The sequence below is a fragment of the Zalophus californianus genome, chromosome 6 (assembly GCF_009762305.2).
Source record: "Zalophus californianus isolate mZalCal1 chromosome 6, mZalCal1.pri.v2, whole genome shotgun sequence".
NCBI classification, from domain to species: domain Eukaryota; kingdom Metazoa; phylum Chordata; class Mammalia; order Carnivora; family Otariidae; genus Zalophus; species Zalophus californianus.
The window spans coordinates 121521467-121534587 of record NC_045600.1 but is presented as its reverse complement, the minus strand read 5'-3'; the positions used below and the strand labels follow the sequence as shown (position 1 = coordinate 121534587).

The 13121-nt window shown below is 46.5% G+C and overlaps 1 protein-coding gene across 1 annotated transcript in view; it reads right to left on the bottom strand.

Annotated features, from left to right (window-relative positions):
- Positions 1-13121, bottom strand: part of ATP10A (ATPase phospholipid transporting 10A (putative)) — a 205873-nt gene that overhangs the window by 44953 nt on the left and 147799 nt on the right. Inside the window, 6 exon segments of the mRNA XM_027571792.2 lie at positions 668-1250; positions 3694-3888; positions 6349-6566; positions 9693-9945; positions 11550-11680; positions 12760-12891. Of these exon segments, the coding sequence (XP_027427593.1) occupies positions 668-1250; positions 3694-3888; positions 6349-6566; positions 9693-9945; positions 11550-11680; positions 12760-12891 (1512 nt within the window).

Sequence of the window (13121 nt, the reverse complement as noted above, 5' to 3'; positions counted from 1 at the left end):
TCCCTGGACGTCAGACGGGCACGCCTTCATCCTCCAAGTAGAGAGGAGGGGTGACCACGTTTACAAACGGGGACCTAGGCCATTCACCAGTGGTTTTCAAATTCCTTTTTTTAAACACAGAAGTTATATGGAACTCTAGTACATGAAAGAGACTAAGATGGAGCTGCTCTGTCCGAAGGTGGGACAGATGGTGGTTGAGAGGCCAGCAGCCTCCACTACCTAGGCTCTCACTGTGGCCTGAGGCAGCTCCACAATTGGGCTACAAACCATGACCTGAGGTCAGGCAGCTGGGTAAGAACCTCCATAGAAGACACAGTCCAGGCAATCAGAGAGCAGGAAGGAACATTCTGGAACTTCTAGTCTAAAAGTTCTTAACCTTCATTGTCCAGATTTAAAATGATGCTAGGCCTCCCCCCCAAGTGACCTTCGACCCCACTGTTCTAAGGTGAGTTCAGGCACCGAAGCCCTCCATCCTCCAGCCCCCAGTGCATTCTAGTCCAAACCCCTCAAAGGAGGAACGGGTGATCCAGAGAGGCAAACCTCTGATGGGCACTGCTTTAGAAAAGGCTTAATGAAATCCAACGGGAAGGGACTGAGGGAAGGGGCTAATTTATTGGGACTTCCACCTGGAGCTGGGGGTGCTGCCCAGTGGAGGGGAGCTGGATACCTGAGGAGCAAGGCAGCAAGAGGTCCATGACCACTGAGTCGGCTCCTTTGGTGTAGACATTGATCTCATCGGTGAGTGGATGCCGGATCACCACTGACATCCTCTTGCGGATAGAGTCGAAGCCCAGTGTGTGCAGGAGCTCGAAGGTGAGCCTGCCCAGGTGGGGCAGCTCCACGGACACCTGGTCGTGCAGCCGGTCCACCAGCGCGCAGTTGTAGGCCCGCGCAGCATACACAAGCGCCGCCTCGTCAGGGCTCTCTGCCTCATAGCGAAGCTCCCGTTCCTGCTCCCGCTGCAGCTTCTGCTCCTGGGCAGTGTGCTCTGGGCCCCAGCTGGCAGCCCCACTGCTATAACCATTGCTGGCGATGGCCGCGGCTTGCTGGCCTAGCCTCTCCTCCAGCTTGAACAGTGTGCTGTCATTGGATAGGGTGGACAGAAAGTTGGACCCTGACTTGTGGGTGGCTTTGTTGGCGGTCAGGCTCCCGATGCTGCTGCAGCCTGAGGTCAGGCGGCTGGGTGAGAACCTCCGTAGGAAGTCTTCTATCGTCTTCACGGGGGACTTCACCTCAAATCTTACTCTCACCTGCAAGAGAAGCAGTCAGAAGACATGTGAGGTATATCCAAAGGCCAAACCCACACTGCCACAGGGCACTTCCTCACTTCCCCCGTGAGGGCTCAGAGCACAGAGTTCCCGTTTCCCAGATTTGGGGGCACACAACCAGAGCCAGCATTTCTTCCTTGAGAACGTCCTTTGGCCTCTTCCATTTCACTTAAGCAAAAATTAGCAACATACATTCTTTTAGAATGTGATCGCCTGGGTAGCCACACGGAGGCCCTGGACTGACTCAGGGAGTGTGTGGCTAGTGGTACCTGCAGGCTTTGAGACTATCCCCTCTGCTAGCTGTCCCTGCACTGCAATGTTCCACTGCTTTGCAGAAAAGGTTCAGAAAAACATGCCTGTCACTATCACCTGGCACAAAACCCTGGCACAAATCCCTCCCCCCCATTACAAAATGCATTTACAAAAGACCAGTTTATACAGTCCTTTGAATTATGTCCATATAAAATTTAAATAACACTCCCAGACCCAAAAACTTTTCTAAACAAATTAAATGCTTGGACAAATTCAGGATTCAAATCATTTAGCACATTTTTTTAAAGTCACAATAAATCGCATATCTTCTAACAAGAAGTGAAAACAACAAAATAACAGTTAAATACATTTGCTCAAGTCCCAAAAAGCTCAACGATGCAGCAACAGCAATACTTTATTTAAATGAGTACTGTTCACTAATGCTAGTATAATATTCCTATTTTAACTTTCTGCTAGAAAACAGATTTAGAGCAAATGTTGCAACAAGCAAAACATTGAATTATAGTTAGCCTTAAATTTCCATAATTTTCCCCATGTGACTAAAGTTGTAAATTACATAATAGCCTGCAGAAAAGTCAGGTATTTGGTAAAGCAGGGCACATGGGACCAATTTTGATAAAGGTGCTTTCTTGTTCCTATAATGACTTTAAATGTGCTACATATTCAAGGGGGGGATTCAAGCAGCCACACTGGAGTGCCTACTGGCTCCAAATACCCTGAAAGATCGCACTCACTAATATGTGGAAAGAGGAGTGCATCCAGAGACCTACTCATCTGCAGTCTGAGGGTGGGGGATTAAATATTCTGCTCCCTATGTGGAACACACTGCCTATGTGACCATCACCACATGCCTCAGTTATGTTGGGGTCTCTCTCACTTATTCAGTAGTTGCAGCAATGCCTGGGTCTCAGACAGGTCTAACTAGAAACCAGACACTTCTCCAGGGATGCATGCCAGCAGGACTGAATATAGAGTGGTGGAAGAATCCAAAGGCCAGATGAAGGATGCTGAGGCAGCTAAGAGGTGAGCTGCACCAGGAAGCAGCCCTCACCTAAGGCAGACGGTGCAATCCTGCAGTCTTTGGGTGGTGGGGACCTTGTCCACTCTGGACCCACCAGGCCCCCTGGGGCTTCTGCAGGCCAGTGTGGCAGGAGCAGGAGCATGGGGGTGGGGGGGGTGCATTACTGCCAGGTATGCTGCTGTGAAGAGAGCAGAGACCCTGGTTTACCTCACATGACACACCAATGGCTCCATCAGTGGAACCTGCTAGAACCTGCTAGACTCAGGAGGAGGGAAAGAGGTCTGGGAGAGTGGGGAGTTGAGGGGCAGGTCTATGGCATGCATCTAGTTCTAGAGCACCTTCGTTTTTATCCATTTAAAGTTGCTCAGCTGCATTATGCCCATCCCTCCTTAGGTGCACCTCCTACACACACACCTCCTGGCTTACCTAGAGGACTTCCTGAGAAACACTGGGGTTATAAAGGACCTGTCTGCCCATGAAACTTTACTCTCTTCAGAGAGAACCTTATAATTACCCAAGCAAAAACCAACTTGGGTATTGCTATGTTTCCACCATCTTAAGTAACCTCAGATTGATTTTCGACCACTTCTCCTTTAAAGACAATGTTAAAGGCCCTTTTAACATCAAATACATTTATTGTGTGCTCTGAGCCCTTCCTCTAAAACCTCACCACTGCCCCCATGTCACAGATAAGATCCCTAAGGGACAGGTGGGGAATGGCTTGTCCAAAGCCACTCAGCCTGTTGGTAAAGTCAAGATTCAAGTCCAGGCGATTTGTCTGGGCCCCAAGCCTGTCCTGTCCACTCTCTTGTGAGAATCTGGAACCCTGAAGCTCTGTGTAGATTGTGCAGGGTAGCCCCATTCCAGTGCAGGCTATTATATGCCCCACCCATCATGGGCTCAGAAGTTTTTCCTCTCCCTTTGGCCCCAATCCCCTTACCTGTCCACGGTAGCCTGGGGACGGCACCACAGAATCAGTGAGTTGGCTTGCCCTCCACAAAGCCCCTTACTATATCCCCTTAAACCTGAGAGGCAGTGCTGAGCAGTCCTCCTGGGAAGGTTAGACTGACAACACTGGGACCATGCTGAAGGTCAAAGGCGTCGGCTTCACAGGGATACCCCAGAGCTTGCCTTTTGTCGTGGCTGGTCCGGGGATGTGACTACTACTGTGTTGCAGATGGTGAGTGCGATGAAGAAGTCGAACACATCAGAGAGCTCTGGTGAAAGGTGGGCCAGTGGGCGTTCCTGGGGCCTTGCGGTGGCCAGGCGCCTGTCACATTCACTCACCTTCTCCAACAGCTTTGGATCGGGTGTGATGTCTTTCTCCTGGAAGAAGACAGAGACTGAGGGGTGAGTATAACCCAGTGAAAGCGTCTTAGTGCTTGACTGTTTAAGGCACCCTGATTTCAGTATAAGCTCTAAAGACACCTTCATCTGACTCACATACATATGCCATTTTATAGTGATGAATAATGTATAATTGGTACAAGAATATATGACTTACATATGGAATGAAATGCGTATGTTCTTATATATAACACACATGTTCTCATTATAAAATAATACAGCTAAGAATATATGTTATTATAACATATCTGACTCAGAGAGATTTGAAAAAGACAGAGGGAAAATTTAACAAATCTGTATCACATCACCTCACAGTAATACATACTTTTTGAAACACACACTTCTTTGACCCCTTCCAGTCTTTTTTCTGTACATTTACATTTTACATCATCAAATATTTTATACATTTCCTTTTGACATAAACCCAGAAATGGAGTTGCTGGATCATACAGTAATTCTATTTTTTAAGTTTTTGAGGAACCTCCATACTGTTTTCCACCATGGCTGTACCAGTTTGCGTTCCCACCAACAGTGCATGAGGGTTCCCTTTTCCCCACATCCTTGCCACCACTTCTTATCTCTTGGTTTTTGATGACAGCCGTTCTAAGAGGTGTGAAGTGATTGTCTCATTATACTTTTAATTTGCATTCCCACCTTAAATTTATACAATGTTATATGTCAATTATATCTCAATAAAAAAATTTATACATAAATTGGCAGTGTCCATTCTCCCCAAAACACTATATACAGCTGATCCTTGAACAATGCAGGGATTGGGATGCTGATCTCTGTGCAGGTGAAAAGTCTATATAACTTTTGACACTCCTAAAATTAGTCTACTACTTACTGGAAGCCTTACTGATAACATAAACAGTTGACTAATAATATATTTTGTTTGTTATATGTATTATATACTATATTCTTACAATTATGTAAGCTAGAGAAAAGAAAATATTATTATTAAGGGGCGCCTGGGTGGCTCAGTTGGCTAAGCGTCTGCCTTCAGCTCAGGTCAAGATCCCGGGGTCCTGGGATGGACCCCCATGTTGGGCTCCCTGCTCGGTGGGGAACCTGCTTCTCCTTCTCCCCATCCCCCTGCTTGTGGTCTTTCTCTCTCCCCCTCTGCCCCTCTTCCCCATTCATGCTCTCTCTCTGGCTCTCTCCCTCTCTCTCAAAATAAATAAAATCTTTAAAAAATTTTTAAAAAAGAAAATATTATTATGAAAGTCATAAAGAAAATACAGTACTGTATTTATTTTTAAAAATCTGCATGTAAGTTGCCCTGCACAGTTCAGACCTGTGCTGTTCCATGGTCAACTGTAGTCTGAACTTTTCCAGACTTTTAACAACCTCAAAACAGACACACTATGATTCATTTGGCCATTCTTTTATCACTGAATACATTTTTTTTCACTGACAAACTGCTATACATAGAAAACTTTGGCTGAATCCCTAAATTCCTAGGTCAGGAAGTTTGAATATTTCAAATACTCTGGACCCATATTGCTAAATCGATTCCAGGAAAGCTTGCTCCAACACAGTCCCCCTCCTGTCAAGCATGAGGGCCCTCCTCCCAGGTACCCCTGCATAAACCCACCAATCAGCGACCGCCATGTAATGGCAGCCTCTGTACGGGTTTCTAAGGACAGAAGAGAATGAGGCCAAATGGTCCACAGAGGGACCAAAATGGATTCTCCCTCTCTGCTCTTAAAACATTTCAGAAGTGAAAGGTTTTTAGAGAGCCCCACTCACTCACTTCTGGAAATTTCCCTGCCTGACCAGAATGGTCCATAAATGTTTGGGCAGCTGTCAAGACAAGGGAGAAAGAAGATTTTGTTTTTTTTTTTTTAAAGATTTTATTTATTTATTTGACAGAGAGAGACACAGCAAGAGAGGGAACACAAGCAGGGGAGTGGGAGAGGGAGAAGCAGGCTTCCCGCGGAGCAGGGAGCCCGATGCCCGATCCCAGGGTCCTGGGATCATGACCCGAGCCGAAGGCAGATGCTTAACGACTGAGCCACCCAGATGCCCCAAGGGAGAAAGAAGTTTATTGGATTTGGGCTCATCTAATTAAAACTCCCCCCACCCCCCCGCCCGGCTTTGCTTTTTCACAGTTGTCATCCTGACCTGATGTTTTATTCATTTCATCTGGCAGGACAGACTTCCTCTCCAGCACCCATCTGGAGAGTTCACCGGCAATCCCCCATCCTTAGAGGCCCAGGCAAAGGGGCTGTGTCAGCGTTTTAGGAAAGATACACGGGTGAGGGGAGAAGGTGTTGGCCATAAAAGTTCTGTTAACTGAGCAGAGCTAAACCCCCAGCAACAGCTCATTTGTATTGTTATGTGCGGATACTTCGGAGGAATGAAGGGAAATAGCAGGACCAGGAAAGGTGAGGCTGCCCCAGCATGGGCAGCTGCCGTCCTCTGAGTGGGACTCACCATGGGGCTGCTGAAAGCCGTGTGCTTGGACAGCATGCTGGCCCGCTTGGCCTCAGCCCGGCTGCCTGTGCGCCGGTGTGACTTGGTGCTCTGGGTCCTGTGCATGACGCGAACGCTCTGGTGGCTCCCGATGCTGCCGCGCTGGGGCAGCGATCCCCCTCTGGGCACTGCCTCTTCCTCTTCGGAGTCTGCCTCCTGGTACCTGGCCAGACGCTGGGCTGTGGGCAGAGGGACATGGGGTGACACGTCACAGGGAGACTAGGAAAATGAAACTGATTCAGAGCACTTGCCACCCTCACTTTCTTAAAGGCAAGGCCACATTTAATGAGTTTCCACTGAGAGATGGAGGCCGCTCTCATTCTATCTGGACCTATAGTCAACCCGGTGAGGCTGACATTCTCAACCCCAAGCACAAATGAGCACACTGAGTCACAGAGAACGTAAGGAGCTTGCTAAGTACATAGGACTCAAAAGGGTGGAGATGGCATCCAGGTCAAGGTGATGCCAAAGCTCAGGTCCAGTGCATTTTGGCACAGTGGCCATCACAGTCCACAAACAAGTAAGGAGGGGACAGATAGATTCACATACAGCCCCCTCTATTCAGGTGGACCCTAGGTGTGATGAATGGGGTTTGGGCAGCAGACAACAGGGGCAAAAGAAGGGAAGACAGTGAAGGCCTAGCCCACAGAGTAACCTGGCTCCAGGATTTGCCCTTTAACCTGGGGTCATGGAACCACCTGGCTCACTGGGGCTGTCAGGACAGATCACATGTTGAATGTCTGCCCTGCAATCACACAGAAATAATGGTTCTCAGGCTGTGTTATGGTACTTTACCATGGGGAATCCTTGTTCAAGGCCAGGTAGGTGGTGGGTACTGTCTGCATTTACACTGTATGGATGAAGGTCTACCCAACAGGGAGACTAACAGTCCTTGTGGGTTGCACAGGGCGGACAAATGCCACCAGGATATCGACCCAGCAGGTAAAGCTCCACTGAAGACGACCTTGACTGCATGGCATGGCTATGCTTGAGCCCTCAAGGGGGCACTGCCCAGCAAAAATCCTTGTGGCTACATGGCCACTCAGTGAATTACGAGGTACATCTGCACTGCTTCTTGCTAATGGATGGCTCTGAACACATTTTTCTGGCTTTCCCCAGTTAGTTCAGCTTGTTTCATCACAGACAAGCAAGGAGACTATTCATGAAGATTACTCATGCAAAACAAGCAATTACTAAGAACTTCCAGGACAGGTCCAGCGCTGGGTATGAGCACAAGGTATCTTAACACAAGGTGGCCTGCCTGAGGGGCTAAGAAGGGCCCTCCAATCTGGGCATGCCTGTGGCATTGGTCTGTCCTGTGAGCTAGGTCTTATATTCAGCATCTTTCATCAGGAAGACTTTTCTTTAGGGATGAGGAAAACAGAGATAAGGAAAGATAAGTTACCCATGGTCACAAGGCCAAGGAACTGCCAACACCAGGATCCAACTCAGGGAGTTCCTCACCCCAGAAGCAAATCTCCTCTGCCCATCCCACCCACTCCTGGCTGATGGAAGTCCCAGTTTGGTGGTGAATGAATGGCAAGGAAGAACAAAGCCCAGACACAGTGCTGTCAAGCTTCTGGGCTTGTGCATTAGGAGCGTGGTGTCAGCCTCTCGAAGGATACACCAGCCTATCCCACCCTCCTACAGCAGTAGTTGGATTTTAGCCTAAACACAGCAATCCCTCAGACCACTGCTGATGTGTCTGTGGTCTACAATGAGGCAGCAGTTTCTGACCAGCAGTGCCTGAGCGATGCCCTCAGTGTCGAGGGAAGGCAGAAAGCAGGTAGGTGATGCCTCATTTGGGACACACAACGTAACTGGGACGTAAGTTCAGAAATGGCCAAACCCACAGTCTCCATGTGAACTGGGTTCATCGCACAAAGCCAAAGTCATCTGAATTCATTTTACTAATGCGATCTGAGAGGTCAGGTCATGGGTAATAACAGCTGACATTGCTCTTGGCCCCAGGTGCATGTCAATGACTGATCACAGCATTTCTTTCAAACATGCAGCAGCGAGGCTGGCTTGCTTTGGTCTTCAACAGAAATGCTTTCCTGTGTCTTCTAGAGGCAATGCAATCCTTTGATTTTATGATAAGCATCTGACAACTGTCAAAATTTTTCTGTAATCTTAGCTGGGACTCTGCCCATGGAGTCTCAGGTCCAGCTTTCAGAGGCTGCTTCTGACCCAACTTCAGACCTGGGTCTCTGGCTCCTTTACAATTAGGCTAAGCTCTGCTTTCAGGAAAATGAGCTCTTCTGCACAAGGCTGAGGAGTTATGGAAGGTGAGAGTGCAAGGGGGACAGGTGGACAGTGACTGACCATTTATTTTGGTTGGCAAATAAAGCAATAAACATAGTGGATAAGTTCCTATGTCTTCTATTTAATATGATTACTTTAATTTTACATAAAGGGCCTTTGTGGATATCGTAATTCTTGGTTTCATGAAACTTGCAAAAATCCCATGCCTCTAACAGATCTTTCCCGCCATATCCCACTAAAGAACAGTTTCCTAATGAAGCCCACATACTGACTCCTGTTCTATTATTTGCTTCTGTTCCCATGGCAAGACTACTTTCATGTTCTCAGATGCTGTTACAGGAAGGAGAGGGGTGCTGGTTGCAGAGCTGGCACACCTTATCATGGTGCCCTCTCCTGGCTCAGATGGCTGGATGGTTCCAGTCATACCCTCTGCTTATGAAGTGGAGAGCTCCTGTATGGGTTCAGGGAGGACAGAGGCAGCAAAGGATAAGGAAAAGAGAGGCAGGAGGAGCAACCACCTGTAAAATTCAAACGGGAGTGATATTTCTTTCCAGCTTCCACGAACATCATTTTCTAAGGGAAAAAATACAGCATGAATTGCCCAATGCCCTTCTGAGAATTTTCAGCTAATAACAAGGAGGTTGATGGGTGACAACAAAAGCATCTCTTCATTTTTTGGTGCAGCAAAGAGACTGGGTGCCTCAGAAGTGACTTCCTCAAGGATGCCCTTCTTGGTTCTCTTGTCTGGCAGAAAGTGAGTGTTTGAGCAGATGCCCACCACACTGAGATACTGCAGTGAACAGGGCACTGTCAGCAACATGGAATTCTATATTTGCTTCTAAAAATGCTGCCCTGCTTCAGTCTCCTGAGTTGCTCTAACAGCCTTTCTATGTTTTATTCTCTCTCAAAAATCAGCAATCCCTGAAGCTTGTATGTGTATGTGTGCATGTGTGTTTGTGTGTGCACGCATATGTGCATGCAGCTTTGATACAGAGGCTCTCTGTCCAGCCCAGACTGGGAGTCCCCATCCCCAGACTCACCATTTGCATCATGGGAATATTCTATGCCAGACACAGTGCATCTTCGGAAAACCATCTTATTTTCAGTTAAAGTGCCTGTTTTATCTGAGAAGATATATTGTATCTGCCCTAAGTCTTCCGTGATGTTCAGAGCTCGACACTGCAGCTGCGAGTCCGTTTCTTCGTCATACAACTCTGTGTCCTGATGAATGAAGTACACTTGGCATACTTTAACAATTTCAATGGAAACATATAAGGAAATTGGGATTAAAACCTAGAAGACATAAGGCATACACATGCACAATTATGAGGACCAGGGAGCAGCAGTAGTAGTCCAAACTATTGAAATGACAAATGACTACAACCACAAGTAAGTAGGGACTATACTGTACCTTTAAGAGCTTAACCAGGTTGGTTTAGAGTCAGTATTGGAAAAGTATTAGGATATTGGCAAAGAGTTTAAACTAGGACAGCCTATGGTGTCACTGCGGAGCATAAATCCACTATCGTATCTGGAAGAATGGTAACCATGGCTTGGATAGAAGCAAGCATTTTCGTATTACTAAGTTGTGCTTGAGAGAAGCTAGGAAAGGAAAGAGGAGAGAGAGAGAAAAAAAAAAAAAACACATGGCACAGTCAGAGTCCTCATAAGCAAAGTCACCTCGCACCACAGCGGCACTCGGCCCCCAGGCTCTCCCAGGGCTCCCGGCAACAAGAGCTGCCCATCCCGTGGACACAACCCCACAGTCCAGAAGAGACAGTCTTTCCAGAGGCTGGTTGTATTGAAGGACAATTTCTGGGATCTTGTATGATACAGAGCAAAGGGAAGAAGGCTTTGAGAAGAATATTCACAGTTACACTTTGACAATTTAAGAATAATCTTCATGACATCAATGTTTAAATTTTTTTTTGAATGACAGTATTGAACTGATGTTCATGGGCTCAGAATATCATATCCAGACAGACTAACTGGGTTCTCCTGGTAACATAATGTTAATGCAACACCTACTACAGTACCATGCCTACTATAGAACTACTACTAGTACAAAGCGAGAACCAAATATGCACTCATAAAAAAGACTAATTTAGGAAGTTCCTGCTGTATGAAACACATGTGATAAAGGCAGTAGAGCTCCCCTCATAGGCAAAGGCTAAGCAGAGGTCCTCTGTGCACTTTGTCTTCCTAACATGACACTCACTGACCCTTCTCTACTCTTGAACAAGCCTTTTGGGCAAAGGTTCTCAGTTAGTGATGGGGAATTGCTCATGAGCATGTGAACTAATAATACTAACAGTAACAGTAATAAAAATAATAAAAACCAATGCTGCAAAATGCAATTGTGATATCCGGAATTGAATCCTGGTACAGATAGAGCATGTCAGTGCAAAGACTAGTAGAACCCAAATGACATCTAGAATTTATGGCAAAGTACCAAAGTTGGTTTCTTGGTTTCGACAATGTAGCATAGTAATATAATATGTTCACGTTAGGGGACTCTGGGTAAGGGACATATGGGAACTCTCTACACTATTTTTTGCAACTTGTCTGTAAATCTTAAAATTATCCCAAAATAAAATTTAGGGTTTTTTTTTTTAAGAAGTAATGGAATGGAAAAATAAAACACACACAATGATCCAAAAACCAACCCTGTAAGGCCTAAGAATCTTAGGAACAGCAAAGGAGAATGTTAACTTGAAAAGCACCCAAAAAAGACCCTATAGATAAATTAGGGGAAAAGTAAGAAGCAGAACATTAGGCAGGTGTATCTCTGGTCCTCCCAGATGCAGAATTTATAGGACCTTCTTAACAGAGTGTAATGACTTTAAGTTCTTACCAGAAAAGTAAAGCAATTATCATATGGTACTTAGTACTGTTACCTGCAGAACTATTATCATTGTCAAAAACGAGTAAACTGCAGCTGTGACTGGGGATAAAGAGCTGCCATCAGACTCAGGGACATCAAATAATGATTTCTTCTCTTGATACCGCCGTACCCACAGTCCGTGTCCTACAGCAACATTCAAAGAGAAACATCATTCACCCAATGGGAAAAAAAGACACTGCTAGTGCAAAGTAAAGCAAAACTGTAAGACTATGGACACAGGCACATTGGGTCTCATTAGCCTGCCTTGCATGTAAGAAAGCAAAAGCGCATGGCAGGTATGGTTGGCACCCACAGTCAGACTGCTGGAAGGCACTGGTTCTTGGATTCTTCCTCACATCAGGCATTTCCCATTATTGGCACTGAAAAGCACACTGGTCATGAGGCAGAAATTGGATATGTGCTGGCAGCTACCAATGGGAAAATCCCCAAAGAGGAATTTCCCAGTGTGTGCCTCACAAAGCACCAGTCTCGTCAGTAGGCCCCGGATATTGCCCATTATTGACCCTTGCTACAGATTCAAATTGCATATGTCATGGACTCTCAGAAGGCAATGGCATTGCACAGTTTTTCATCAGCTGGGTCCCACACCTGATAACAGAAGCCCCTTCCGTATCCTGTACACCTATGTCTTTCACCACTGAGCTCCAAGACCACATCACACTCATCTGCTTCACAATGGTAGCTGGGCGGGGGATATGGTGAAGATCATTTACCCAGAGGTGAAATACAGTGCCCTGCAAGGCACTCCCAAGGCAGCATACCAGGTCTGGAGGCCATCAGAGGCTGGATAGCACCACAGCCCATGTGCAATCTAACTGTTTCGGTTCTTCTTAAGACCCAAAGGCCTTTTTTCTCCTTTCCTCATGAAGTTCTCCTGGGGAGCATTTGTGCTTCTCCTGCTAAATTATTCTCAGTTTATCACCAGGTTACTAATACTTCTTCTACTGGAATCATTATAACCAGTGTGATTAAACCATTCTTCCATCCAAGAAGTTGCAAATTTGAAAAATAACATTAACATTCATCTAGGCATCTCTAACATGGCCTGTGTGGATGCAAGCAGCCTTTGAGTCTAAGTGGATGACAAATGCGTGTTTTAACTTTAGAGTGCTGGGTCAGAATGAGTCGTCGGCAGCCCACTGGGGTCACCTGGAAGCTGTCCAGCAGTGCCCTCTTATTTGTGACCCACAAAGGAGACTTACCAACTGCAGAAAACAGAGACATAAAAACGAGGAGGAGGACACACCAGAGCACATCGCAGTTCATCTGCCTCTCAAGCTGGCTGCGCTTGTAACGGGGCCCACTGTTGTTCAGCAGAGCCTTGGTTTCATGTCCTGTACGGGGAGTGTGAGGGATGCGGTAAATCGGTGCCCAACAGCAGAGCGACGGTGCCCTGACTCCTGGACTGAAGGACAGTGCTGCCATCCAATCATACTTACAGGATAAGCTCAGCCAAAACTGCAGGGTGTGAAATGAATCCCAAATACATAACCACCATGGAGAAACAATGGAAAGAAATAAGCTAAAATGCTGAGAGAGAACACTTTGGTTGAGCTACTATTAG